This window comes from Lonchura striata, chromosome 3, assembly GCF_046129695.1.
Source record: "Lonchura striata isolate bLonStr1 chromosome 3, bLonStr1.mat, whole genome shotgun sequence".
Taxonomy (NCBI): domain Eukaryota; kingdom Metazoa; phylum Chordata; class Aves; order Passeriformes; family Estrildidae; genus Lonchura; species Lonchura striata.
This window is the reverse complement of record NC_134605.1, coordinates 15,090,519-15,117,799: the sequence shown is the minus strand read 5'-3', so window position 1 is coordinate 15,117,799 and position 27,281 is coordinate 15,090,519. Positions and strand designations below refer to the sequence as shown.

At 40.4% G+C, this 27,281-nt stretch overlaps 1 protein-coding gene across 2 annotated transcripts in view; it reads left to right on the top strand.

Annotated features, from left to right (window-relative positions):
* Positions 1 to 24,159, top strand: part of THADA (THADA armadillo repeat containing) — a 151,757-nt gene extending 127,598 nt beyond the window's left edge. For both annotated transcript variants that reach the window (XM_021526433.2, XM_021526432.3), the window contains exons 37-38: positions 21,531 to 21,697; positions 22,835 to 24,159. In XM_021526433.2, the coding sequence (XP_021382108.2) occupies positions 21,531 to 21,697; positions 22,835 to 23,173 (506 nt within the window). In that variant the 3' untranslated portion in view covers positions 23,174 to 24,159. The remainder of the gene's footprint in view (positions 1 to 21,530; positions 21,698 to 22,834) is intronic.
* The last annotated feature ends 3,122 nt before the right edge of the window (positions 24,160 to 27,281 follow it).

Genomic DNA, 27,281 nt, shown 5'->3' with positions numbered 1-27,281 from the left:
GCTAAAAATACCAACTTAGCAGGTAGTTAAGGTTTTCCTAATAAGTGGAACAATATAAATCCCATCTGTAACTCAAGGTATTGTGTGTACACTTTGTTGTTGTTTCCTCATGCATTGAGGTGTAAACCTCTGGCGGATTGTTTTATTCCTTTTAGTATGAGGGAGGGTACAGGAAGTATTGTATTCAGTGTAAAGGTAGAATAGTTGCTTTGAAATCTAATTAAATTAGTGACCCATGGCTGTGTAAAGTCTAGACCTATTCACAGCAGCATTTTTTATACAAGAGAGTTACTCCTTACATGAAAGATGATTTAAGCTGGGGAAACAAGAGTGCTTTTTCCCTACTTTTGCTTTGCTAAATATCCTGCAAAATTCAAGTAACTGTGTTAGAATAAAAGCTGTATTTATTGGTGTCACTTTCCTCTATGTCTTTTTTTTAAATCTAGAGAAGAATTATATAAAGAGCTTGTCAGTATTAGAGAAGTTTAAATAAACTTATTTTTCTACCATTACAGCCGAGCCAATCAAATTCTATAAAATTCTATATTGAAAAAACACCTTTAGTCAGCTTAACCTTTATGTTGGTAAATTACCAAATTAACCTTAAATGAGTTTAAGAGCATATTTAGTGTCATCAGCATTAGCACCAATTTAGCTGATTTTTAAAATTGAGCTGAATTAAGCTTAGATGAGCAATTAGATTTGCAAACTTTAGGAAATCTTTTGAAAGTGCCTGAATGATTTAGCAGCCTAAATACTCTTCTGGAATATAATTGAGGACTTGAGGAACTTTCTGCTACTTTTGTTGTGAAGTAGCAGTTTTGTACAGAGATGAGCAAGTGAGCTCCTGGGCTCAGCTGTGTGGCTGCAGCAGAGCTCCTGCAGCCCAGGGCAGGTAAATGGCCCCTGCTGAGCACCACCCTCACTGGGTGCAGTGGGAGCATCTTTAAAAATCAATCTAATGTTATTGTTACAGCTCTGTGGTTTTGAGTAATTCTGAGCATGATGTAGTCAGTTTTAATCCACTGGCTAAAATTTCAGATACATTAAGTCAGTTCCTTTGGTTCCATTTCACATGCTTAAGAAATAAGCAATAGCTGATACTTCTGTGCATAGTTCTGTGCCAGGAGTTTCTGAGCAAAAGGCAGAGTTCTCTTTTCTTCTCTTAATGGTTGCTCCCTTCTTAATAGATTGTACTTTTTATTTTTGGGGAAAATAATCAGTGAAAGTGGCAAGGGTCCTGCTTTTTCATTCACCAGCAAGGAAAAAATGAATTTATTAGCTGGCTGGTTTAAGGATGCTGACTCCACCTTCTGAACTGACTTTCCACCATCCTATTGGGAAGGGGATGGCACTACAGAGCAGATTAAGATTCCTGTGGAATCTTCACTGCTGGGTGTTGACTGTTTTAGTGGTTTATCTTAGACTGTTTCAGGTTTATCTTACTTTTCAGGCATGTAGGAGAATTTCAGCACTTTTATTTTGTTTATTGGCCAGCAAGTATAAATGTGTGCAAAGGGAGAAGTTAAAAAGTGCTGCTTGAGGTGGTGGTGGGGGAAGAAGAAATATCATTGAATTAGATTGAAGCACTAAAACATTTTCAAGGTGTCTCTGAATTCTCTTACAGATTTAGAAAGATCTTAGACCTAACCATCTGTATGGGTAGAATCTTTGTGAACCATGCTGTCACCTTGGCATGGAGAAGAGCAAAGCTGCTTGTTGCTTCCAGCTCCGTTTTCTTTTTCACACATCATTAGTGTAAAATTCAAGGCAAATTCAAACCAAACTTTTTCATGAACCTAGAGTAGGTGTGGCTATCATGATTGTGAGTTGGAAGAAGGTTTATGTGTGGGGTTTTTTTTTGGCACAGTGATGGTGTAAATAAGCCTTAGCAGAGGTAGGGGGAAGTTAAGGGATGACTTAACTATAAACTTGCTACATTAGCATTAGAAAGAAACAATGGGAGAAAAAATCCTACTCAGATTTATTTTTCTTGTTCTTGTCCTCTAAAAATCTTCCTTGCTGAACCTAAAGCTGTGCAAAGGTTTCATACATATGTGCCCTAAGAAGATCTAGTAAATCACTTGAGGAAGAGATAAGAGATAAGCAGTCTGTGTGATGTTAATGCAGCACAATGGTCTGGCAGTCATCATCAACACCACAGGTGATATCAGCAAATCATGGGTGACTGGCATGATCCCAAAACTTGTACCCCAAATGTCCTTTACAACTAGTCTATGAAGCATTTCAGGACAAGTGGCTCAGATTTCATCTACTCCAGTTGCTAGTGAAACAGCTATGAGTAAGTGCTGGGCAAACTTAATGGACCTTGGTAATGTTTAAATGCTAAAAATACCATTAACATTACTGGTGTTTAGCTGCATAATAAAAGCATCCTACATATTTCATGGGAAACAGTAAAGAAAGATACTTTACTTTATTCATTGCCTCATTTGCTTGTTGGCATTTGAAACTGTATTCAAACTATTCATTAAAAAAAGTGCCAACTTTGTCCATAGCAAAAGGGGCTTTTCTTGGTCATGTTTATCGTTGGGTAAATATATAAAATAGATTTCTTAAAGCTTTAGTTCATGAGCATGTCAAGTTAACCCCCTCTCCCCAGACCCGTGTACTTGCCAAGTGCTAAGTCCATGCTGTGGGATTGGAGATGGGAAAATAACTGGGGGTTAGAACCTGTGCCCCACTGCTGTGTGCAATATGCATATTTCAAGTCGCTGTGTCTCTCTTAATGAAATAAAGAAGAGATGCCAGCAAACTGTTCAAAACTCTCCTTTTCATGTGATTGATGTGTTCATCCTCTTGCCAGACTAGGGGATAGATTAACCATGTTTTGCTCTACTTCTGTGCTGGTGTAGCCTTTCAGTGAGGCAAGTGGGAGGACCGTGGTGAATAAAACAAATGCCAGGTTACTCTGATCCTGGACAAAGATTAGTGTGTAGGGTTCTACTTTTCTCATGCACTAGGTGACTTGCCCTGATGTTCAGGTTAGGCTAATGGGCCTCTGAGGCCCCAGACAGCTCCTTTAGTTGTGGCTCTTAAAACCAGTTCTGGCAGCTGCTGGGCTTTGAGGAATAAGTGGTAATTGCCCAAACATAAACTAGGGAATTGCATGCATGCAGACTGGTTTAAGGATGCATTAACCAGCAGGATCATAGGTGATGAAATTTCCTTTGCCTGATTAAAGTCAAACTTGTGCATTTTCTTCTCTGACATTTGATTTTCCTCTGTTTAGAGGTTTGATGGAGGGGTTAAAAAAAGCACAGTCAGAACCTGGCTGTAGAAAGAGCTTGCTGACACTGCTGCCTGCCTGGAGCTTTTCCACCAGCCAGCCTGAGAGTGGAGTGGTTGGTAGCGCTGTGGTGGGTGGCTACAGCTGCACACAGAAGACTGAACACTTTCATTCTAGACTTGCTGTGATGCAGCTCCTATGGTGTGGAAAGTTAACAGCTTCCCTCAAATGGATGAATTTCAGGTCCTTGCTAATGCCTTGGGTAGGTAAAAACAGCACTTTGGAAAGACCATTTAAAATGCACTTACTGCCTTCCATGATTTTCAAGCTGCCTTGAGAATTGCTTATAATTTTGGAGTCTGTTGGTGAGAAAAATCTCTCAGACAGATCTTGTGATATGCCATGGGTTCTTGGGCATGGTCCAGAAGTTCTCACAGTGTTGTCTGGGTTACTACTGGAAAACTGCTAATCATATTAGCCAAAATATATTTATGTTCCCTGTACTGGGGACAATTGGAAAGAAGGTTAATGAATTTTTTTTCTGGAACCAGCTCAAGGATTTCTTCTGCTTTGTGAATATTCTTGATAAGTGCATTCTGATAACTAGATGTGCAGCTCACTAAACAGAATTTCTAAGCCTGCTATGAAAGAGGAGTCTTTTGAGCTGAATGTTAGGATTTAAATGGGATGCATTTATCCAAATGGCCTTTAAGCAGTAGAAAGCAGAATAGATATAGACAATACCCATCCAGGCAGAAAAGAATATGAAAAAGATGCAATACAGTCAGAAGCAGAAAAAAATCACAGCAAAGCAGAGATGCTTCTATTGCAGAATTATTTTTTTAAATTTTAAGTTTATTTTCAGAAGATTGTGTGTGGAATCTATGTGATACCCTGTTACAAGCAATACATCTTGAGGCCTCAGTGGAGAGGTGTAAAGCAGCGGCAGCAGTTTGCAATGTTCTATTCAAACACGGTGTAGGACTTTGTATTGAGACACTGTAAGGTGATGAAATCTCTTCAGTTCAATAGATAAGGCCTGTTGAGGACAAGGGGAAGGTCAGACAGCTGTGTGTGTATTCTGGGAATGCTCTGACGTGGGCCTGGCAGAGGAGGCAGTGGCTGCTGCCCAGAATGACCAGAACACTGCAGGGTGAAGTGCACCACATGTTACTGAAGAGTAGTATAAACCATGAAGGGGAACATTACTGATAGACACCCTTAAGCTGACTGTAATTGTAGGATCATAAGTAGATGGGGTTCAAACTGAAAAAAAGACAACATTCTCCTTAAAATGTTCAGTGTTCTGCTTTAGGGACTCTGACTCTGGCTGCATCATTTTAACCTTTCCAAGTTTTAATGGTCAATACTTCTCATGCACCTGCATGGAGAAGGATTTATGTGGAGAGACAAATATGTAATGATGACCATATAAATCTTGGGAAATGAAGTAAGTGGCAAATACCTGTGCTGTTTGGTGACTACTTCTATGATGACCTCACATTTAAGAAGTTTCTTCCAGAGAGCAAAATGACACGTGGTAGAGATTATGAAACACTTACTGTGGCTAGAAGCTGTAATTTGGGGTTTTTTTACATCTTCTGTAGTAATTCTAAGAAGGTAACAATTACAGGTCAGTTGCAAGGATGAAAGAATTGAGGTCTAGGAGTGTAAATGAATTCATCTGGTCTTTCTGCTAGAATAAATTCAGGGCTGTTTCAGAAGCAGATTTGACCTATAGCCTGGTTGCATAATATTTTTATGCTAATAGGTATATTTTGTGTCTTTGTAATAGTATTTTTGGTATGTATGACATTCTACTTTTGCATCCTTAAAATATCTCCTGTTGTTATGAAAACTTCTGGAAGATCTGATTGGAAAGTAATTAGGTCTTAAAATTGCTTTTATAGTAAGATTGCTTCCTGGTTTAATGGTGACACTTGAATAATGTTTAACAATCTTCCTTAGATACAGAGGAAAAGTTGGCTGAAAATATGGCTTAAATATTTTGTTCAGAAAACTCTTTACTTTTGGGCTCAGAGACCCATCAATGAATTTGCTGACTGCCTGTTTTTTTTTCTTTCTGTTGCAAATATAGAGAAAGGCTGTTTGTTATCCACAGCTTACCTCCTAAACTTGGGAGTCTTTATGTGTGAGTAAAATATTAATGAAGAAGCATTGACTTGAAGCCAAAGTGAATACACATGTTCCTGCAGTTCTTTATGAAACTTCCTAAGGTTATGAAGCCAGGCTTTCTAATAAAAGTGTAAAAGTGTTGTTCCTGTTGGCTTAACAAGTGTGTGCCCTTTTGATATGAGCAAAATAGCACATCGACGATCATCTTCTGCTTTGAAAGCATTTCGCGTTATTTCTGAGAGAGATCTATGGTATTTTAGTCTAAAAAAATTGCTTTGATTTTTACTCCTGATAAATTATGGAAGAAGCAAGCAGTAGTCTTAATTATCTTCATTGAAGAAGTAATTTTGCAAACTAGGCCAGCAAACTGTGCGAAATCAGCCTCTGCAGAAGTAAACAAAAACTGAAGGACTGGTCATATTCTTCTGAATAGAGCTATTTTGTGGTTTCTCTAAACAAGATGGAAGTGCAGAAGACTGAGTGCTTTGGATCAAATGTACTCTGCTCCACAAGAGCTTGACAGATTGTCAGGGAAGGATAGGGGAAAAGAAATGGTACTATTCACCCTACATTGGCTAGTTTTTACAGCTAGGCCAGGAAGAGTTGTAGGGATTTGCTGTTTTGGTTTCTTGTTTGCTTTTTGTAGCTGGCATTTACATTGCTAATTGTGGGCATGCTAATAATCAAGAAAAATGTTAAGCTCTTCAATCATATCTAGATTTGTGAAATATTATTTTAACAACATTTAGATTTATTTAGAAATGTAATTGATGTTGTGTGATTGATGAAATTTGCAACAGCTGGCCTGTAGTCTCTATGGCATTTTGCTACTGTATTCAGCTCTTGTTACACCAAGGTTCAAATATTTTATTTTAAGAAATTGACTCCAATTTTGTTAGTTAAAAATACTGAAATAAAACTTACACTTACAATGTTGTAGCTTTTTTTTTTGCCCTTTATCTGTAAAAATGAAGTCTGGGCACAAATTGTGTTATTTTGCCGACCAGTTGCTGCAGTTCTTTTATTAATACTGTTTCTTCTGTTTCACTGGTACTATGATAAGATAAAGATGTTCCAAGCAGTTTCTTTTTGAAAAAACAATGGCTACCTGAGTAATTTAATATAAGGGACATATACTATTAAAAAGTAATTTCTAAAGCTAGATTATATTGAACAGTAGCCAAGCAAAAATAGAAAAGAAATCTTGTTACTTCAAGAAGAATTGTTCATTGTTTAGGAACTGAGAAAAGGGAATAAGGAAAAGAAGAATACTAGAGGAATTAAGGGGAGTTGCATACAAATTAAAAGAAAATTTCGTTTTAAATGGAGCTCACTTTCTCAGAGCATCCAATTAGAGGTTAGGCATAGTTAGAAACTGGGATAATGAAGTTGGTGGTAGCTTTTTCATCCTTTGTTACAGGTGAAAAGCTGAAACAAATAGGGTGCTCTAATACTGGAACTGCACAAAAAGGCTTTGGTTATCCATAGCCTGTAACCGCCCCACTCCTCCTCAGATTGCTCAAGATGCAGGAGCCCAAATGGATATGGACCAGCATCTCTGATAGTTTTGGTATCCTGCATATTAACTTCCCACACAGTGCAGTTGAGTACAGCATGCTAGAAGTTCTGAAGGGAAGGACTTGGGAGAGCCCTGGGCAGGCACATCCATAGACACAGGGAGTTGTTTATAAAGGCTGAGCTGGAATGCCCATCAGATCCCAGAGGTATTTCGCCAAGAATGAGGAGATCCATTCCGGCAAGCAGATTTTTGTACACAGAATTTCATTTGTGTGTTTGTGGGTGGGAATGAGGTAGAGGATATAAATACCTTTGCAAACTAACCCAAACCACCACCTTGTTTTCACGTAAGTCAGCACTCAAAGTTTTTAATGACCAAGATAATTCCTACCTGTGACGGAGTCAAAGTAGCACCTTAGAATGAAAGTTGTTTTTATTATATTACTGATTTCCTGTGCCACAGCCTTCCCACTGGTTTGGTTACTTTAATTCCTGGTGTGTTGGTGGAGTGGAGGTAGGGGGAAGGAGTTGTGGGACACAAAGGGCTCTTACTTCAAAACCTGAGATGTGTAAAACTCAATGTCTCTTTTTTTCCCCCATAATCAGTTCCAAATGAGTGCTTACAAGGAGAACTTGGAACTGGCTTAGTTGAACAAATTGATTTCTCATGCTTGAGAAAGTGAAGTTAAACATCCTTGGGAAGGCTAGAAATTTAAATTTTGAGAACTAGACTTTTTATAAAGAGCTTTTGATTTATTAGATTTAGAGCAAGACTGTTGAAATCACCTTGAGGAGCAGAATTATTTATGGCAGCTGCTTACAGTACCAGTGTAATGCCACTTTCGCGTGTTTTTAATTTGGTTCCTTCACGTGGTCTGTGCTGTGTTAATGATCACCTTGTCATGCTGCCAGTGGAAAACAGTTTTATAAATAATTCCCACTGGTAAGATGAAAGTGTTAACAGAAATACTTCAGTGAAGGTCTTGATTAACTTATACACTTGGCTTGATCACAGTGAAGCTTAGACTTATAATATCTTGTTACCAGAACTAATAAAACCCATTCATTTTTTCGTGTCCTGTGTTAATTACCCTTTTACTTTCCCTCATGGGCAGACACAGAGGCTGATTTCATGTTTGTGTTGAAGACCACAGTTACACTTTTAGAGTTCTCCTTGCTGTACTTAAAAGTTCTTATCCAAACAAAACTAAACTTCCCTAATTCCAGAATCCATATGTTGTAATAGTAGACCTTCAAGACTATAGATTCTTACACTTAGGTGCTCTATTTAACCTACCTTTACTATAAACAGCTGAAGAAAGAGATTTAATTTTTTTTCTTATATTTACTGAAAGTTTGTTATCTTATGTACATGCATTAAGAAGCACAGCTAAAAACTGAATTTCCAAAATATTTTCCTTTAATTCAGTTTCTCCAAATGTAAGTATTCCAGTCAATGCCATTTTGCAATAGAGAATACTAACATACCACCTCTGAGAAACGTCAGGAAAACAGGTATGTGCCACATTCTCTGAAGCTTAACAGCAATAGGATCACATAAACTGTGTTAACAAAGGGCCTTTTAGAAAAGATCTTAGCAATACTGATTTCCATCCCCTAAAGCAAACCCCTTGGGGGTTGGACTAGATGATCTCCAGAGGTCCCTTCCAACCATGAGGATTCTGTGAAAGCAATGTGTGTTGGGTAGATCAGTTCAATTAGGCAAGATCATACTCAGGTGGGCAATAATCTTTAAGGGAATTCCAAAATACAGATTATTTGATATTTTGGAGTCAGTGACCTCATGCTCTCCTAAAGCAAGGTCAGCAAAGACATTGGAGTTCAAATACAGCGGGTGTAGGGAGAGCCTAAGGATAAAATTATCTCAAGGGTGAAGTAGTACTTGCATACTCACAAACAGAATTATTTTAGGTTGGTCTGTAGTGGTTTCATTTCAGATTCATAGGAGTAGAGGCAATACAGGCAGCCTTTGCTTGTTAGCTGCCTTTTTTTGCAATGTGTTTTGGTTTTTAGTGTGGCCATCTGTGTGCTGCTGAGAAAGGCTGTCACAAGGTAGAGGTAAATTCTCCAAATTAGGGGTTTTGCTTGATTCTCACCATTTGTGATTAAGGCTCGCCTAGTGCAATGGCAAGGTAAAGTAGAATGTGACCTTTGCTGAAGGAAACAAATTTGAAATATACAGGTGGAAAAATAAGATATTAAAGACAACAAGAGTCATTAGGTTAAAGACACATGTTTCAGTCACAGTGTGGACTGTAACTTCAAATGGCATTACTAAGTAAAAAAGGTAAAAAGTTCCTTGAGCACATGGAAAGCACTCAAAACTTCCCTGAGTTCCTTGAGAATAGAAGTGAAGTGAAGGAAGCTTAGGTTTGGTGGGTTTTTTTAATGGATTTGTTTTGCAGGTAAGTCATCATTTCTGATTACTCCAGTTTGAGCCTTTCAATAGGCATGACTGTAGTATAGTCTCTTAACCCCATGGGCTATTTCATAGAAACAAAACTTAATGTTTCACATTCCCATATTTTGTCCAACTGGATTGAAACTGGCTCACTCACAAGTTGTAGTGGGAAACACATATGCAGAAGTATACCTCCTGATTTCCTTATTTTGTTTAAAAATGGGGGAAAATTTCTTTGATGTTGTTTGTTCTTTCAGATTGCCAGTTTGATTTCATAAAATACACCAGAGCTGTTATTCTGTTCTGTGCACTGAGTGCTCCCTTCCTCTCTACCTGCACTCACATTTCATTCTCCATGGTTCTTTCACCTTTTCAACATATCTTGAATTGACCTCTGTAAAATTACAGCCTTCTGCTTTTCTTTCTCATTTGTCTCTTCGTAATTTGCTTTGTAAATCTAATTGTGTGAACTGAATATTTTTATAAGGAGTGTTGATGGGCTGTTGTTATTAGGGTTGCCTAACACTCCTCAATTATAAAATCTTGGCTTTCAATTACTTGTGTTAATCCTTACTAGTTGGTACTGAGATTTTTCTATACTGTATTTTTTGTAAACTTTCATTATTTGGGTTTTGTTACTGTAGACACGATTCTACATATGAAATTAGACGGAAATAATATATTTATGCAGACTCTGAAAAAAATTGAAGGCCTTTTCTTTGAATGCTGTTACACACATATGCTTTGAATATGCATTTTTGGTAAAATATGTACAATTTTGACTGAGAAATAGAACTATAAAATGCTATACTTTTCATATATATATATATATATATATATATATACACACACACACACAGAGAGTCAATAAATATTGGAAGGAGCCTAAAAGCTAAAACCTCTGAAGATTTTTGTGTTCACAAAGCAGCTTAAATTTCTCTGCTCCTGAAAAGCTTATGTGCATTCTGAGCAGGGCTACTGAGGATGCTCGGTGCCAGGAACACTGCCTCAGGATTGTGCAATGTGGCTATAGGTAGCTCTGGTCTAGACTGTGTTTAGATACTTGAAATGATGAAGGTATAGATTTGCTTTTCTTTTTGGACCTTTGCAAATGCTACATCTTCCTCCCCCAGCCCTTCCCCACACCAACAATATTTGGAAGATTGCAAGGTCAGGTATCCAAATATTAAGAAATTCAGCTACTACCTCAGCTGCAAGTTGAATGTGATAAAGAGAGTAAGACCAGGATCGCAAGAAGGGACATGCCAAAGCTATTTAGTTTTGCCCTTGTGATTTTGCATTCTGTCCCTGCCTCTCCCAGAGAGCTGTTTTGTGCAGGTAAGCAAGTCATTCCGAGCAGTTTGGAAAGGAGGTCACCATGCTGAATGCTTAGCTGGATACCTTGCAGGCATGATTTGCAGGAGTTCAGAGCACACACAGCTGAAGCCAGAGGGAAGTGAATTTTGAATATGAAAGCATTATGGGGCGCTGGCTCCTCAGTGAACAAGTCATAATGTCTCAGATCAGACATCTAAAACCAGTCAAGATTTTTTAGTCTTCATGACTGTCTGCTCTTCTCCAGAATAGATAGTGCCATTCCTTCTTTCTGTGCACATCGTTGTAAGTGATTTATGAACCACTCCATATCACGATGAGTGACTGAGAGCCCTAGGTTATTTAGCCATTCTGTCTTCCATGCTTATTTAGAATATTTTGTAATATCTTGAATAGGAAAAGTTCAAAGCCATGTATTAAATGTGTAGAGAACAGAAAGAGAGATTTCTTCCCTGTGATGGGGAAGTCCCTGGTGTTGCATAGTTCATGTCTGCATTACTATGTGAGACAACAAATGTTTTTAATTTTTGTCTTGTGCAGAGAACACTTCCATTCAGCACACTGGGGAGAGCACTCAGCACTTAGTTCTTTCTCAGCTGAAGAGGCACAAACCAATTCCTCAAAGAACTTTGAAGGAAATGGAAAGGACAAATGTAAAGTCTGTATTAGACAAATATATTGGTATCTGTGTTGGATTGTCTATTGAAGAACTCTGGTATTCTTTGATTGAATACTACTTATCAGTTAAAGAATTTGTGTATATATGTACACTATCAAAATAAAGCAGCTCCTGCTCCTTACATAAATTTGCTTGGACAAAGTCCTTGAAGTAATTCATACAGACCCTGTTACAATTTACTAATCCATCTGAGCATGCTAAGGCCTCTGGAATGCCATGTCTGCTGAAGATGAAGTTGCAGGGAGCCACCCCACCAATATCTGAGATGGAGACACTATCCAGGTCCCTTGGAGCTTGCTAGGGGATGGCCTGATGACAGATAGAAGCTTCATAGCAAAACTTGAGCCTGGTGTTAACACATTCAGACTACAGCTGTATGGAAATGCAGAGCCTGAGGTATTTCAGTCAGAGAGATACAAGTAAGTCATGCGACTTCAGAGAGGTGTAGACCTGCCCATGTAAATAGAAGTGTCCTGGGTCAATGAAGGTGCAAAATCCAGAAGTCACCTAGGTGGCAAGAACTGTGTGAAGGAAAAAGGGTGTGAACCACTCCTTAAGATTTCTTTAATGTGAACATCATTCAAAGAATGAAGAAAGATAGAGTCCTGATTCTAGAAGTGCCTCAGTTACTATAGCATGGTTAGGATCAGTAGGTCTTTAATGTGAATCAAAACTTGTGGTAGTAGAGTGAGGAATATGTGTGCGTAATCTCAGTTCAGAGTATTTCTGAAGGGCAAAAACCAATTTGCTGTCAAGTGAAATCACTGGTGCCTCATCATCCCATTGAAAAAAGCCAGTGGTTCTCTCAGGGAGTGAAAATGCTCTTGAAAAAGTCTTTGGAGATGGGTATTTTCCATTCAGGATTGAGACTTGGGGCTCTTTACCTGTTATGCACCTGCAGGGGGACTGCCCCCAAATTCTCCTTAGATCACTGCCCCTGTGACCTGTAATAACTGAGTTGTTGAATAGGATAAGCAGCACCTGCCTGTCGCTATGACTGCAGCTCAACAGTCTGGCTGACTTTTTTTGTTGTAATGTCAGAAAACTTACAACAGACCCCACTACACTGCATTGAAAACAATTTGCAAGTAGGCATTGGAAGGTGTTTTGATCCTGAGAGAAAAAAGCAAGAAAATTCTCTTGGTCACTTAACACCTGCAGTGTGATTATTTTGTGGTCCTGGTAGCTTCTCACATTTCAGACAGTTTGCAAATTTTTCAAATTTAGTTATATTTTCATAGCATCATTGCTCTGTGTCCCTATATCAGCAAAAAGATAAAAACAATGTGAGCTGTGCTTTACACACATTTCATCCTTTAGATGACATCTCGGACAATCTGGACTGTATTGGAAGCTATTCAAGCAGGGGTGGCTGGGCTTTTTTTTCAGCAGGCATTCACATAGTGAATGGTTTCTGTGGGCTTTTGCTCCTTAAGTGTATTCTCTTACATAGTGAGGAAAGGGGTTTAGAAAATTGACCAGTATAGAAGCTGAGACTGAATTATGAACATTTTTTACATTATTATACAAAAAATTTGTGGCACTTTCTGTAAGAGCAATTTTATGGCCACTTCTTTTTGAATGTCACCCTCTTTTAACAAGTAATATGAAACTAAGATAAAAATTAAATATAAACCATCCTAAAAGCAATATAAACCAATATAAACCATCCTAAAAGCAGTGTTCCCCCCCCCCCCCCCAGCATTTTATAGAAGGTATCAGAAGTGATGCAAAGACTGAGTTACGGAGGTTTCTGAGTTTGGTTTCTTTTTTGCTATTCTGCTCAAAAATACCTTCCTTCAGTGAGTCACACATACAGTTGAATCAGATGTGTTGTAGTAAGTTAGCAAGTGTCTTCTTTGCTCAGATGTGCTCAATAGCCACAGTTTGCACGAATCTGCAGCTCTGCCTTGTTCCATCCACCCTTTAGAGATAACTACTGGAAGAACGATGAGAAATACCAGTGTAAACTAACATTTAGGAGAAGGTGTAGGAGAAAGATAAAAACATGTTGTAACCTAAGAGACCTTGAAAATCAGAACATTTTTCAATAATCTAAAATTACTCTAAATTCCAGTAATTCAAATCTGCAGAGTTTCCTTAGCAGTTGTCATCAGCTAAGTCAAACTTGCATCTAGAATGAGAGTTATAGTGCCAGAAAAGTTTAGTATTGTATCAGTAGTCATTTAGAAATAAATAGCAATTTTATGCTTGTTTTTTTTGTCTTGCAAAAAATTCACCAAGATACACTTAATAATTCACATGAATTGGCTTAATTAAAGAAGAAGGAGAGAGAACTTTTGCATTGAGACTTATAATTGTCTTAGCAAGATTTACTGGTGTGTCTGGAACTCATTAAAATCAGTGGGTTTTGCAGGAGGAACTTTATGTTACCACTTTTTGAAAAATTATATAGAAAATGTGTAAGTACTGTGATTTTTTACTTTGTATTCCCAAATTTATGTCAACACCTTAAAAGATGTTGTCAGCCCACTTATACAACATTAGATCATCACATGGATGAAGGAACTGTTTGCTTTCTAGAATACAATGCCACTAATTAAAGTTGAAAGTGAATGGACTGAATTAAAATCAGTTCATCCATCAAAGACTGGCTACTGATTATTTACTGACAGTGCTTCATTTAGCTCTATTAATTACTCAGTGGCACTGTTATGTAAAGGTCATGCTTGAAAAATTAGGAAAGAATACATGAAAAATTATTTTATGCGCTCAGTGCTGGAGTCTGGAAGTGGTAAATGTTAAACAGAGTGTTCATGTGAATAATCTATTAAATGTGCTTTTTCTTATCAGTGTTTTAATTGTGAGTGAGTAAACAGAACAGGAGCTTACAGATCTGAATAGGCTCCTCATGCAGGCTGTGATGGTCATGGCTGTTGCTCCATAGCAATAAAGGAATATTTGCCTTTCTATTACTTCTTTTAAAATAGCTTGCTGCCTTTTTTTTTTCAGCCAAAATTATATGAATAATTATAATAAGATTTTTTTTTAAGTTTTTTTGTACTCATTACCCCTTCTTTCCTTATTCCTTTATCCTTTAAATTATAAGCCTCTTACCATCATTCCCCAGATGTCACTCTAAAATTCCATCTATGATACAGAAGTAAATGTGTCTCCTGTGTTCCTACAGCAGAGCTGTAACAGCTCTTTCAAATTCAGTAACTTTCATCAGTGCTAAGCAAAAATTTCTGTATAGATGGTATATGCCAGTAACAAGAGTCTTCAGTTATACATTTAATCCTAGTCATTGATACTAGTTTGGAAACCATATTTGCCTTCATTTTTTCCAGTAAATGCATAATTTGAGTTTAAAAAACCATATGTTCTCATTGGCAGTGTTTTAAAAATTAGCTAAATAATATTTTTGCCTTATAAAATGTAAAAGCATGAGTTTTGTGAGTTTAGGCAGGGGGATACTGTCTTTTTGCTGTTTAAACTAGAACGTGGCTTGGAGGGGGAGACTCTGCAAAAGTGGTAATGTAAGAGGTAAAGTCCAAATGCTCATTTCCTCTTTACAGATCTGTGAGTTGTGGTTGTTTTGTAATAAAACCCTTCATGTACAGGAGCATGGCTTACATGGGAAAATCTTATATATACATATATACATACATATATATTTAAAAAGGGAAAGTAAAGTAGTTACTGAGTTGAAAAATACTGTTTGGTTTGCATTCCAAAAAAGGGCTTGAAAAGATGGTGAATATGTGTGTGCTCTTTTGCTCAAGAAGGGACTTTAATTTTCTGTTCAGTCCTGAGCTCTAAGTTTCCATGCTAATCAGACATGTTATTAACTCAGATCTGTTTATAATCAAAGTCAAAGCTGAGAGCAGCATCACCGCCACTTTACTCAGGGACTGCAACTATTAAGAAATTAGTTTTGATTAGTTTGTTTTGTAATGGTGTTGTGTTTTGACATCGTGTTGCATGATGTCAGGAAGGGCCTCTTTTTAAAGGCATCCTGAAAAAGCACGGCTATAAAACAGACTCAGGCAGGGAAATGGAAAACATATGAAGCAGTTGTACGTCATCTAGGGAATGGTATTTCTCGAGAGGATAGAAATGATCTAATTGCCTTTGATTTTATGAAACACTATGAAAAGGAATCTGCTTATATATTAGATTTTACATAAATGGTCATTTTAAGAAGTGGAAAGTTTGATGTTTGTAACTTAAATTGACACAGTGCAATTGCAAGAGCCATCTGCCAACCATCCAGATGCAACAGTTACCATTTCTGTATTTTCTTTCTTTTTTTTTCTTTCTTTTTTTTTTTTTATTGGTTTTTCTTTGGTTTTTTTTTTTTTTTTTTGCTTGTTTGTTTTGGTTTTTTTTGTTTTCCTTTTGTTTTGCTTCTCAGTTGTCTTCTTTTAATCCTAGTGCCCAGAAGGGTGATAAGCACTCTAACATTATTGTGGAGACTGGGTGGGTATGAACACCCCTTTACTTAATTTTATTCTGCCCTGCTGTTTTTCCAGTGGCAGCATTGCATGTCCGCTGACACCTATGCATTGTCTTGCTGTGGAGTTGCACAATTCCTGCCTTCCTCAAAGTAGAACCTATTTCAACATAGGAAATGCATTTTCTAGCCTCACTTTATTTACCAGCTCTTTTAACTCTTGGGTTGGGCCAATGGGAATTTTCTTTCTTAAATTTGAAGGCTTTTAAAATTTTATGAAGGCATACATAAACACAGCATTTTAAGTAAAAAATATATCTGCAGCACTGCTTTATTCAGCTCTATTTCATATGATAAGAATAGAATAAGCTTGATTATTACTGAGCACCAAAAGGAAGACAATCTTTATATAACAAAGAAGTGATTAGTGACTGGGTGAGATTTTCCATTTGCAGATCTAATATTACAGGTATTAGTGACTGTGATGCTGAATCTGCCATCATTTGGATGAGAACCTGATATCTTGCTTGACACTCACCATCTTTTACAGTGATGTATCAGAAAAAATGAGATAAATCCCCAGTTTTGCCAAGCAATCATTCAATGATCTTTGTTGCTCTAAAGGTCCATGCCTTTTTCAACTTCCCTCTGAAGTAAGAATACTACCTCATTTTACCAGGGTGTTAGGAGGTGCCATATTGATAGTGATGTACTAATATTTATAACTTGATGGGCAGCACTTTGTGCAAGAAAGTAAAAAATATTTTACCAGTTCAGATGGTAGTGGTCTACCTAAAATACTTTCTCTAATTTCAGTTGGAGAGCTTACTCTATTTATTTTCCTTGAAAACATCACTACTGCTGAACAGTGTTGGTACACTGTTCTTTATGAGATTTTATTTCAGAGCTGCTACACAAAGCTTCCTTACAGATTCACTTCTCTTTCTGTTTGTTCGGAACACAATATACGTTTACAAAAATTGCATTACTCTTTCATCTAGAATGTTAACAATTTTCAATATAAAAATTACAAAATACTTTGTTAGGCAAGGAATATGTTCTGCTTTTCTCCTTTGCCTATATTTTATCATGGTTGTCCATAAAATATGTGTATATGCTCTTCATATATTCTTTCAGTGCCCCATAATATCACCGAAGCTTTAACAGAGAACAGTTGTATAGTTGGAGGACACATAATAGGCTACTAGAAGAAATATTTACATCTGGCATGATCAAAGCTTTTGGACTGTATGAATGTGTATGTGGGAGGCCTAATTTTTATGTGGGTGGATTCACAAAGACCAAAACAGTGCAGTACTTAACCCCTTTCCCTTTATGAAAATTCAATTCTGCAAAATGAAAAAAGTATGTAGTACCTGATTCTTATCTTTATTTTTCATTTAGATGAGTAGTATTAACTATTCTGCTTGTAACTACTTGTTTTAAGTCATAGAGAATTTTTTTGGTATTTCAACCCCTGTAGTGGCTTATTTAGTAAGATGCTTATCTTGCTTGTGATGTTTTTGCATGTTGGAACATATGCACATTTTCAAATTTAAAAAGCTCACATTTTTAACACAATTTTTATACTCTGTAGAACTGATGTGGAAGGAGCTCTGCTGTATTTTTTGCTTTATTGCACTAGCTACATCTTCAGGTTTGGTTTTTGCAGGTTTAGTTCTTATGGCAGTAATCAGCTGTGAACTATTTGAATCTTTTTTTTTTATTCAGTTACTTTAAATAGTTACATTATGAAAGGCTATTAACACTCACTCATTTAAATAATCTCAGCATTTTGTTTGCAAGGCTCTGATGGAGACATTTGGGATGATGGCTGACCTGGGCTAGCAGCTTGCTGAACGGGGAGGTCTTGCTCTCCCTTCGGCTTCTTTCCTTCCTCCTGTCCTGTGATCTTCCCTTCCCCGGCCCCCAGCTACACCAATTCTGCCTGCAGGGTTAGCAGCTCAGCTTGCCAGCCAAGCAGAAGAGCCCACACGCCAGAGCTGCGTGCCAAATGCCTTTTGTGCTGTTCTGAGCCTTCATTTACCAGGTGATCAGCAGAGTACCTGAGCTGGCTCCCAGGTAAGCATCAGGGGCCTGGGGGGCTGTGGTGAAAGGGAAGCCACCTGCCCTTTTTGCCCCTGGTGAGCTTGCTCAGAGCACTCTCTGAAGTCACAGCATGACTCACGAACACAGCATCGTGTGTAATATGTGGCTTCTTGAAAATCAACCCTGCCTGTGCAGGCAGATGATGATGTGAGGAGCACTTCTTGTAAACAGTGAAGACTATGCATTTCTTTTGAGAAGACACACATCTTTTGTGGGTATCTTCAGAGATTCTGTGCATGCTTACAGCATCCCTTGCAGTTACTTTTAGAGCTAAGGGTCATCAAAGCAATAAAACATTTTCCCCCTGTGAAAGTGTTTTTTACCTATTAAATCATGGGTACCTATGTAACTTTGCTTGCTGTTACCCACTGGCATTACTCAGCACTCCAGGCTTAGGAGAGTTAATACACTTCTTTTGGATATATGCTATATCTCTTCATTATCCTTGCAGCATTGACAGTCCCCAAATCTAATCCTGAACTATTCTAGCATCAAATTTGTGTAAGCTGGTATCAAAGTCAGTTAATATTCAGGGTGTCTGTAAGTAACAGCAGCTGAGGGAGCATTTCAGAAATCATGGAGTCATTCCCGATACTTTGCAGGAGTGGGATGGAATGAGCGGGTGGAAGTGAAAATTCTTCATTTGCCAGACATTGGTATTGTTGAGTCTGTGAACACCTGAAGTACCAAGATGCTGTTATGCTAGCGTCTCTAAAACAAAGCCCTTGCAGGTAGGCAGACTTAGCCAGATTTTGGAACCCTAAGTTTTAGTGTTATCAGAGTGATGTGGCTTTGTTTTCTCTGGTCTCAACACTAGAACTGACACACAAGTTTTGTTGATCAGTTAAATGTCATCTGCAGTTCACAGAAAGGTGGTCAATGTGTTCAGGATCTGCATGTTTTTCCTGAGTGCTACACATCTTTTGCATGTTTTCCCTGCATTATTTTCTCTTTTTTAGTTTGAAGAAAAGAAATATCAACAAAAAAGAACTTGCCATTTCTTTTGTTGCAACTTGTAGGATTCTCGACTGGACTTCTATACTCTGTGACCACAAAACTGCCTTTTCTTCTGTGTCATCCTGTTGAAAAACTGCTAACAAGCAAGTTTAGTCCAAGCAGAACCTCAGCATTACTTGTTTTGCTACCTCTTGGTAGTTTTAAGCATGGTCACGTAATACCACAATTAGAGGCTCCAATCTATTTCTTGATGCATTTCTCAGCAGTTCAGCGTTCTCATTCACAAAGAGAGCATCACTGTATGTATTTATACTTCAGAAGACTAAATGTTAAAAAGGCCTCAGAACTGGAAGTGCTATCTATAATTGGTCCTCCAAAGCAACAGCTAACTCAGCAATGGGAAGTATCATGTTTGGTTTCTAGCTCCCGGCATCACTTAATTTGCTAAGTATTCAAATACAAATAAAGTGTCATAAGGAAGAGGCCTTATATCAATACTTACTGTAGTCTTTCAGGAATCATCATAAAACTCAAAAATATAATCAGAATTCAAAAGGGCTGAGTTTAAAATATTGCCATTTTGTAAGCATTCGTAACCAGGATGCTTGTTTCAGGCTCAGAACACCACACCATTTTAATGTCTGTTTTTTCATCTCTCAAGGTTGCCAGTATTGCTGAGGTCCCTATAGCACTTGAATGAAACTGTTTCCTATCTAAGCCTAAGCAAGCCAAAACAAAGAAGACAACCATTGTGTCCATTATTTAAAGTATCAGACTGGTACCAAATGGAGTACAGTAATAGGGAAAGCAAGGGTTAAAAAAAAAAAAAAAAAACAAAAAACCACAAAAAAACTCAAGCAAACAAACACACACCCCACACCAGAAAAACAAACAAACAAAAATCCCCAACAAATTCCTGCAAAGGTGTGTCAGCAAAAACCATATCTAAAAACCTCAACACCTAAAATAAATAGGATCAAAATGTTGCACTACACCACTGTTCAAGCACTTCCTCACGGGAAAAACTCAGGGATTTCCTGATAATGTGATAATTCCTGACATGAAGAAAACAGATTTGAACGTTTGATTTTACTGTCTACCAGAGACAAACTGTGTATGTAACATTATTAGTGTCACTAAGAGATTGACTGCCTGCCTTCCTGTTGCTTGTTCAAGGAGATTTCCATTTACCCTCATCTAACTCCAAGATAAAGAAGGGACCATCTGTTCTTTCTCCTTCACTCCCTTCCTTATTGTGATCCTTTGTCCTCAACATCTCAAATACTAATTCATTTTCCCTACTGTCCTCAGTACATTGCCTGGTCTGTCAAGTGTGTGTACTCATCTTTCCATCGCTCTGTTGTGCCCTTAGATGTTTCCTTATTCTTTAGCATGTGTATTTGCCTAATCCTGGTGTTTTAATGTGAGTTTCTCTGCTGTGCCAACATACCCCAGAAAACCTGCAGCTGGCCTGAGGCCTCAGGAGGAGTTACAGCACAGGGGTCCATGCTCTAGCTCTGAATGTGGGTCATGAGGGAGAAGTCTTGGTTGCAGTGCTGTGCCTCTTCCATGTAGATGGTTGTTTTCTTTCAGGAGAAATGCTTAAATATAGTCACACACAAAAAGTAAGGTGTGCCTTCCATATCTGTATGGATTCTTAGCAAATTCTGACTCTGCTGGGTTGTCTGCTCCCAAATTACAGCCTTCAAGAATGGCATGTCCTTCCTTATATACCACTGCTTACATCATTCAGTGAACATTTTTCAGTTTGCTGGTGACTATAGACATGGATTAATTTTGCCAAAATCCTTTTTACAGTAATAGGGATTTTAAAAAAGCTTGTCCACTAGCTGTTCTCTTCAGGTTCTCTTCCTGTACCCCTTTTAAAAAGGAAAAACAAATTGCATTAAAGTTACAAGTGGAGAAACTCCTACTGTGGACACACAGGACTTGTGGCATTTTTATGTACTCTGTTATCAAAGGCAGCCCTAGGACCCAGAGAGTTAAATCAGCATCTCCTCAAATGGAGAGCAGTGAGGAAATTCAGGAAAGAAATATGGGGAAGATGATAGCTTTGTGTGCAGCACTGGCATGATGCCAAAACCTGTATAAATATAGCTCTGTGATGGGGTCATAAACAGTGTCTGCCTTTCCCTTCTCAAACATCTTTTCTAAGCCTGTCTTCACGCCTGATCTCTCTTACATGTATGTGTGTATATGTATATCTTATTATATATAAAGAGATGACACACCAAATAATTACTCATTTTATATCCCAGCCCTTTTAAAACATATCATGTGTTGTAGGTTTTGAGTTCCAATGAAAACGTTACATGAGATCTAAGGCATAGCTGTTGTTTTGCAAAAATAGTCACCCTGTAATAGTGACAGGACTAGGTGGAGATGTTTCTAAGAGACATATCTGTATATTTAAATCCAGATTAATAAATGTCAGTACATAGGCAGGAGAGAAAAAAAAAATTAAGCAACAGCATTTTCAGTGTCTTCATGTATTATTCTGGAATTGAGAGAAGACCCCAAGTGGCAGAGAAGTAAACATCGATCTGATTTATTTGCAGTATAATTTATCATTCTGCATGTGTTTCTGCAAGTTTGGCATCTGTTTTCAAGAAATCATTTTTGTGCTGATTTTATTTGAAAATGTTTGCAGTCTTGCTATATTCTTACACATATTTTCTCTTGACAGAGTTTGCATTTAGGATAGTGAATGCTCCAATGGCCTTGGATTTAGCCTTTGGCATAGTGTGTGAGCTGCTCCAGCAGTGGGGGGAGATCCATGCTGGTGTCCCAGTCCTGCTGCAGTGGCTTTTGGGAGACAGTGACCTGCAAAGAGATGGGGAGACTTCTGCCCTGGTAATTTTAACAAGCAGTTGCTCTAGCATGTTAGCAGCACTATAGTTCTGCAGTCTTGTGGTAGGAATAGAATGAAATGTCTCATCTGATGAAACCTGATAATTGCTACTGCAGTACTGATTTACAGTCTTTCAAAGCGTTCACATGGATATTATTTAGAATGAAAAGAGTTTTATGTCAATTTCCTCGTAATACCAGCATAAAATTAAAGAGATCAGTAAGCAAACATTGAAATAAATCAAGAGTCACTTCACAAGGCATTGTTGACTGAAACATTTTGAGGTTGTAATGTAATTACATATTCAGTATTATTGCAGATGAGGGCTTCTCCTGAATGTAAACTGCTGTTGGGGGTGCCAGGCACATCTGGGCATTCAATATTTGGTAACTTTATGCCATCATCCATGTGACTGGTTCTGCACAACACATGAAACAGTCTTGCTTACATCAGTCATTGACTTCAGGATTGTTTCTGTAAAGCTTTGCCACACTGGTTCTGTGAAAGCTGTTACTCTATAAATGCAACGTGTTTTTTTTTTTTTCTTGAAAAGACTGTAAAAGTCACAATAATGCTGGAAGGTAAACCGGAAGGAGCAGGAGCAACTACATCTTTGAGAAGTTTGTTGGCAATTAATATGACCCATGAAATATATAATGAATCTTAAGTCTGTATTTTAGTTAGTTTAGTTAATTTCGTTTAGGTGTGTGTTTCTGATGTTTCACTGACTGATGCAATTTTTATTTAATCCAGTCAAAAAGCTCCATGATATAGCAAATTACGATACTGCTTACAGAGGTCTTTGTGAAATATAATACTGTTTCATAGGGGAAGGCAAGCACATGTGAAGGATTAGGGCTGCTATTTACTTCCACTATTTCACAAGACTTGTGCCATAACTGCCTGATCTTTGAAGGTAAAATTTCTTTGGCAAAGTAGGAACTTTCTTACTGTGCTTTCCCAAACCTTTAAAAAAAGGCATATGAATGTTTACTATGTTTTTTTAATATAAAAAGCTGTTCTATGACAGCCTCTATTGTCATAATTTCTAGATATATACTTTTTCATGTCTTTTGTGATTTTCTTGTTATCAAACCACAAGTCATTTTCTAATCACTGTTGGTTTTCTTTTTGTTAAGGAAGAAGATGATTCCCTATTTGATAAAGGGGAAGTGAATTTTTGGGCAGAGACGCTGACTCTTGTGAGACAACTGAGTAAGCACCTTTTACATCTTGTATCAGTGACTCACCTCACCTTACCAGATCATGGGGAACTTAATCATCTGTCAAGAATAGCACTGGACCAAGCCCACTGCATTGAACACCTTCTTGGAGCTCTACCTCCAGTTCCAGAGTTTTCCAGAACTCCAGAATTCACAAGATTGGCTATTCAAAAAGAGAGAATAACAGTCTGTCTTAAAATATTAAATCTGCTGAAGCCTGATGACACTTGCAAAAATGAAAAACTGGAAAAGTAAATTGCTAAAACTTCATCCTTGGAAAGCTGCACTAATTACTAGATGGTCAGGGTGACTGTATTCTAGGAGTATTCAAGGAATTAGGGATTGCTGTGATGACTTCAGGAAACCTGCAGTACCTTCACTATTCAGGGTAGAATTACATTTTTTGTGTTGATTAATTGCACATTGATTTCTTTTTTAATGGGACGTGCAGTGGAAGACTTTTCCTTTAAAATGCATGTTAATTTCATTCAGCTGAGCATTGTTTACTACAGCTACTGTAGGAAGTAAAGCAGCTAAACTTAATATTTTCCATTCATCCAGGTGCAGGCCACCTGTAGTTACATTTTGTTCGACATTTTTACCTCCTGTATTTTAATACCAAGAAAAAATTTATTTTTTTGTCTCATTTCAAGATGTAGTGTGTGACTTAGGAAATTAACATGCTTTAAAAAAATTTAAAGTGTTTCTAATAGAAAAACAAACTGTGACTTCTTTGTTTATGAAAATTTTTAGAGTATATTTTAAATTGTATTGCATTTTCCTCTGGAGGAAGACAAGGATTTTCACTTTGGTAGTAACCTTGTTTTGCACATTGAAACAGCATTAGTTAGATTTCTGCATGCCTCTTTAAAATCAAATAACTACTTTCATAAAATGGCTCTAAAATGAAGACTTGCTGTGGTTCAAAATGAAGCAGCTGTTCCATTGCAAATGAAACAGTTTCATCTTTACTTCAGACACCTTGCTCTGCAAAAAGTGAGGTCCTGCCGAGGAGTGTGAGTGCCCTCGGAAGGGTACCAGAGGTGTTTGTGCTGCACCCTCGCTTTTGGGAGATGCTCTCACCAGGTGGGGCAGCCGTAGGGACTGTTATGCGTGCTCTGGAGTCTTGCTGTGTCTAAAACACAAAAAAGCTTGTTGCGCACTGAGTGGGTTTTTTCTGCGAACTGGAACTGGGTTGCGATATGAAAATGAGACATCAGGAATAAACGGCGATGTGAAAAGGTTGTGTCACCTTCCCATAGCCGAGGGCTGCCACCCGAGGTGTGGCTGGGCCCGCCACAGCACGCATGTGCGGCCTTGGACGCCGTCATTTCGGTGTCCTTGGAAGAAGAACATGTCCAATGAACGCCTGGTTGCTTTCAGCCGCCTCGCCGGTGGTGTCCGGGCGCAGTTTAGCCCCAAATCTCGGTGACTCCCGGGTACCGCCCCAGCGCCTGTCCCGCGGCCGGGCCCGCCCAGCCGCTCCGCCTGGTGCGCCGCGCGGCCGCCAGGTGGCGCCACAGCACCGCCGCGCACGGGCCGGGCCCGCGCTCCCGCCGGGACGGGATCGAGATCGGCCGGGATGGAGCGGGACCGGGATCGGCCGGGATGGGAGCGGGACCGGGATCGGCCGGGATGGGAGCGGGACCGGGATCGCGCTCCCGGAGTGCCGGGATCGGGCTTGTGCCGGCGCTGCTCACAGTGCTGGGTGCTGCCGTGCCCCTTAGTCGATCTCTGCTCTCTCGAGTTTAAGCACATTTCTGGAAATAGAGCTAAGCTGCCGAGTTGGGTCCAGTGGACATCTGAGCACTGCACAAAGCCACCACTTCAAAAACCCAACAAACAGAATTTAGGAATAAAAGTTTAGTATCTGTTCTAAGTTTCCAGGATTCAGGGTTACTTATATAAGAAGTAATTCATGGGGAAACTTGAGGCTTCAATATGCAAAAGAGAAATGTTGGAATCTGAAATGATGTTTCACAGAATGCTCGCTATCCAACTTAACGAGCCATGCTGTGAGTTAGCTAAAAATTAATTTGTATGCATCTGGTTTGAGCTCCTGGGAAAAGAATTGCCCGGATTGTGTCTGGAAGCCACTTTTAAAAAAATAGTAAAGACCTATGCAATTAATTAACGGATGCCGATTCTGCCACATCTTTGTATCACTCCTGAACTAGTGTGTCAACAGCTTATGTAGTAGGAGACAAAAAGAACTTTGTATGTGTCAAAATCACTGTAAAGTTCTGAGACTATGCTCATGTCAGTGGATAGCACAAAACTATCTAGTAACATTGACTTCTTTTTAAATTTGATAGAATTTAAAACGCATATTCATATATATTTGATCCTGGCAAATCAATAAATGCAGACAGGTGACAGCACAGTAATAGACCCACAGTGACCGTAAAACTTGGTGAAGCCTTGAGGACTTGGTTAATCAGTTACCAAACAGCTCGGTCTTCCTTATTGTGGTTTTAAGATCCAACTGAAACCTCTGTCATCCCGCTTGAGTTTATAAGAGAGCAAATATCAGCGCACATACATTTCACCACACGGTGCTGATGATGGGTTACTGTGTAACTACTCAATGAAGAACCTTTAGACCCCAGGAGCGATTGCAGGTGACAGTTAGCAAAAGCTGATGCCAGAGCACTTATCGGCGTGTGTTTGATCAAAGTCAGTTTATCAAAGTATTCCTCCCAATGGCGTTGACATATTGATCCGTCCATGATTATCACAGTAAACTGTTCTCTCAGTTGGCTGGCGGGCAGGATCAGCTCCGAGGTGATGTTTCCATAGGAGAGTTGTGTGGGAGGAGGAAGACTTTGAACTCGGGTCAGTGCGGAGGCGACTCCGACCGGCCCCGGAGAAGGTTACGGGAAGCGAAACGCGTTATGGCTGCAGCCCCGCGCTCCGGCGGCTCCCGGTGTGCGGGGCAGCGCCTGTCTCCGGGACGGGAGCTGTGGCCCGGGCAGGGCGGGAGGAGGGAAGGAGCCGGAACGCGGGACGTGTCCCGGCGCCGCGGGGCGGGGAGCCGGTGGCCGCTGGGGGGCGGCAGCTCCCCGCCGGCCGAGCGGCAGCGGGCGGGGCCGGGCACGGGGCCCGAGCCCGTCCGGCCGAGTCCGGCGGCGCTCGCCCAGCGGGGGACGGGCCCCGGGGGACTGCCGGGACACGGGAGGGAGCGAGGTTCGGGCTTTCCGCCGCCCGGCTCCTCGTCTTTCCCGGGAGATTTCGATCCCGGTTTCCGGGCTCGCCCGGCCGCGGGTGACGGCTCACGGGCGGTGGCAGGGTCCGGGCGGGGTCCCGCCTGCAGCCTCCCTCCCGCAGCGGCGTGGGAGGCGGAGGACGAGGGGAGGAAGCAGAGGAGCGCGTGAGCCGCTGGGCAGCGGGGGGCGAGGGCGACACCCGGGGCGAGGGGCTCTGGTGACATCCCCGCCCCCCAGCCCGAGGTTCCTTTCCTTCGCAAATGTGTTTGCACAGCGCCGCGCTCCTGCTGACGTGGTCGGGTTTGCTCCCTCGGAGTGCGCGGGACTGCCATCCCGGCTCGGAAGCCAAAGAGGATCAAACGCCTCTGCTGGCTTTAGCGGCCATAAAAAACTTTACACGTCCGTCCGCCTCTGTTCTCCTTCCCATTTGTCCCGGGGCCGAGCAAACGCGGGAGGGCACGGGGGTGCAGAGGAGCCGCCGCCGTTCCCACGTCGTGTTTGCGCGGCCTTATCGGCGCGGGGGAGGGCGGGGGTGTTTTGCACAGCGGCTCCCGGCCCGCCTCGGCCGGCGGCTGGCTCGGTCCCGGGCGGGCGCCTCGCCGCGGGGACCGGCCGTGGGGGGCACCTGCGGCGGGGGCCGGGGGCCTCGATGGGTCTCACAGGACCTTGGCGGGGATGAGGAAGGAAGGGGCCGAACGTGGAAAAGAGACGTCGGAGGGGTGCGGGAAGGAGATGCAGACATGGTTAGGTGGGGGTCGTTTATCAGTCAGGCCGCTGCGAGGGTAATGCCGCCTCGCCTCCGCGCCTGGCCGCCAACCTCTCCCAAACTTCAGAAAGCAAGCAAGGGCCAAATCGAGGTCCCTGAAAAGAGGGAAGAAGCGGTGGGGCGCGCAGCCCGTGCCCGATCCCGTCCCGCCAGCCGCACCGGGGCAGCGCGGTCCCGACCTTTGTTTCAAGCAATTACGTGGCAAAAGTTTATTTTCGGCGGGGCGCGGGGAAGAAGTGTCCCCGGCGCTTCCGCGCCTCCTCCCCTCGTGCGTGGGCAGCGACGAGGTGGGGGTGTTGTGTCTTTGGGGCGAAGAGGGGCGCTCCAGAGGAGCCAAGCCCGTAGTGCCCTGTGAGTGCTGCTTCAGCTAGTTCCCCGCTCCCCCCGCCTC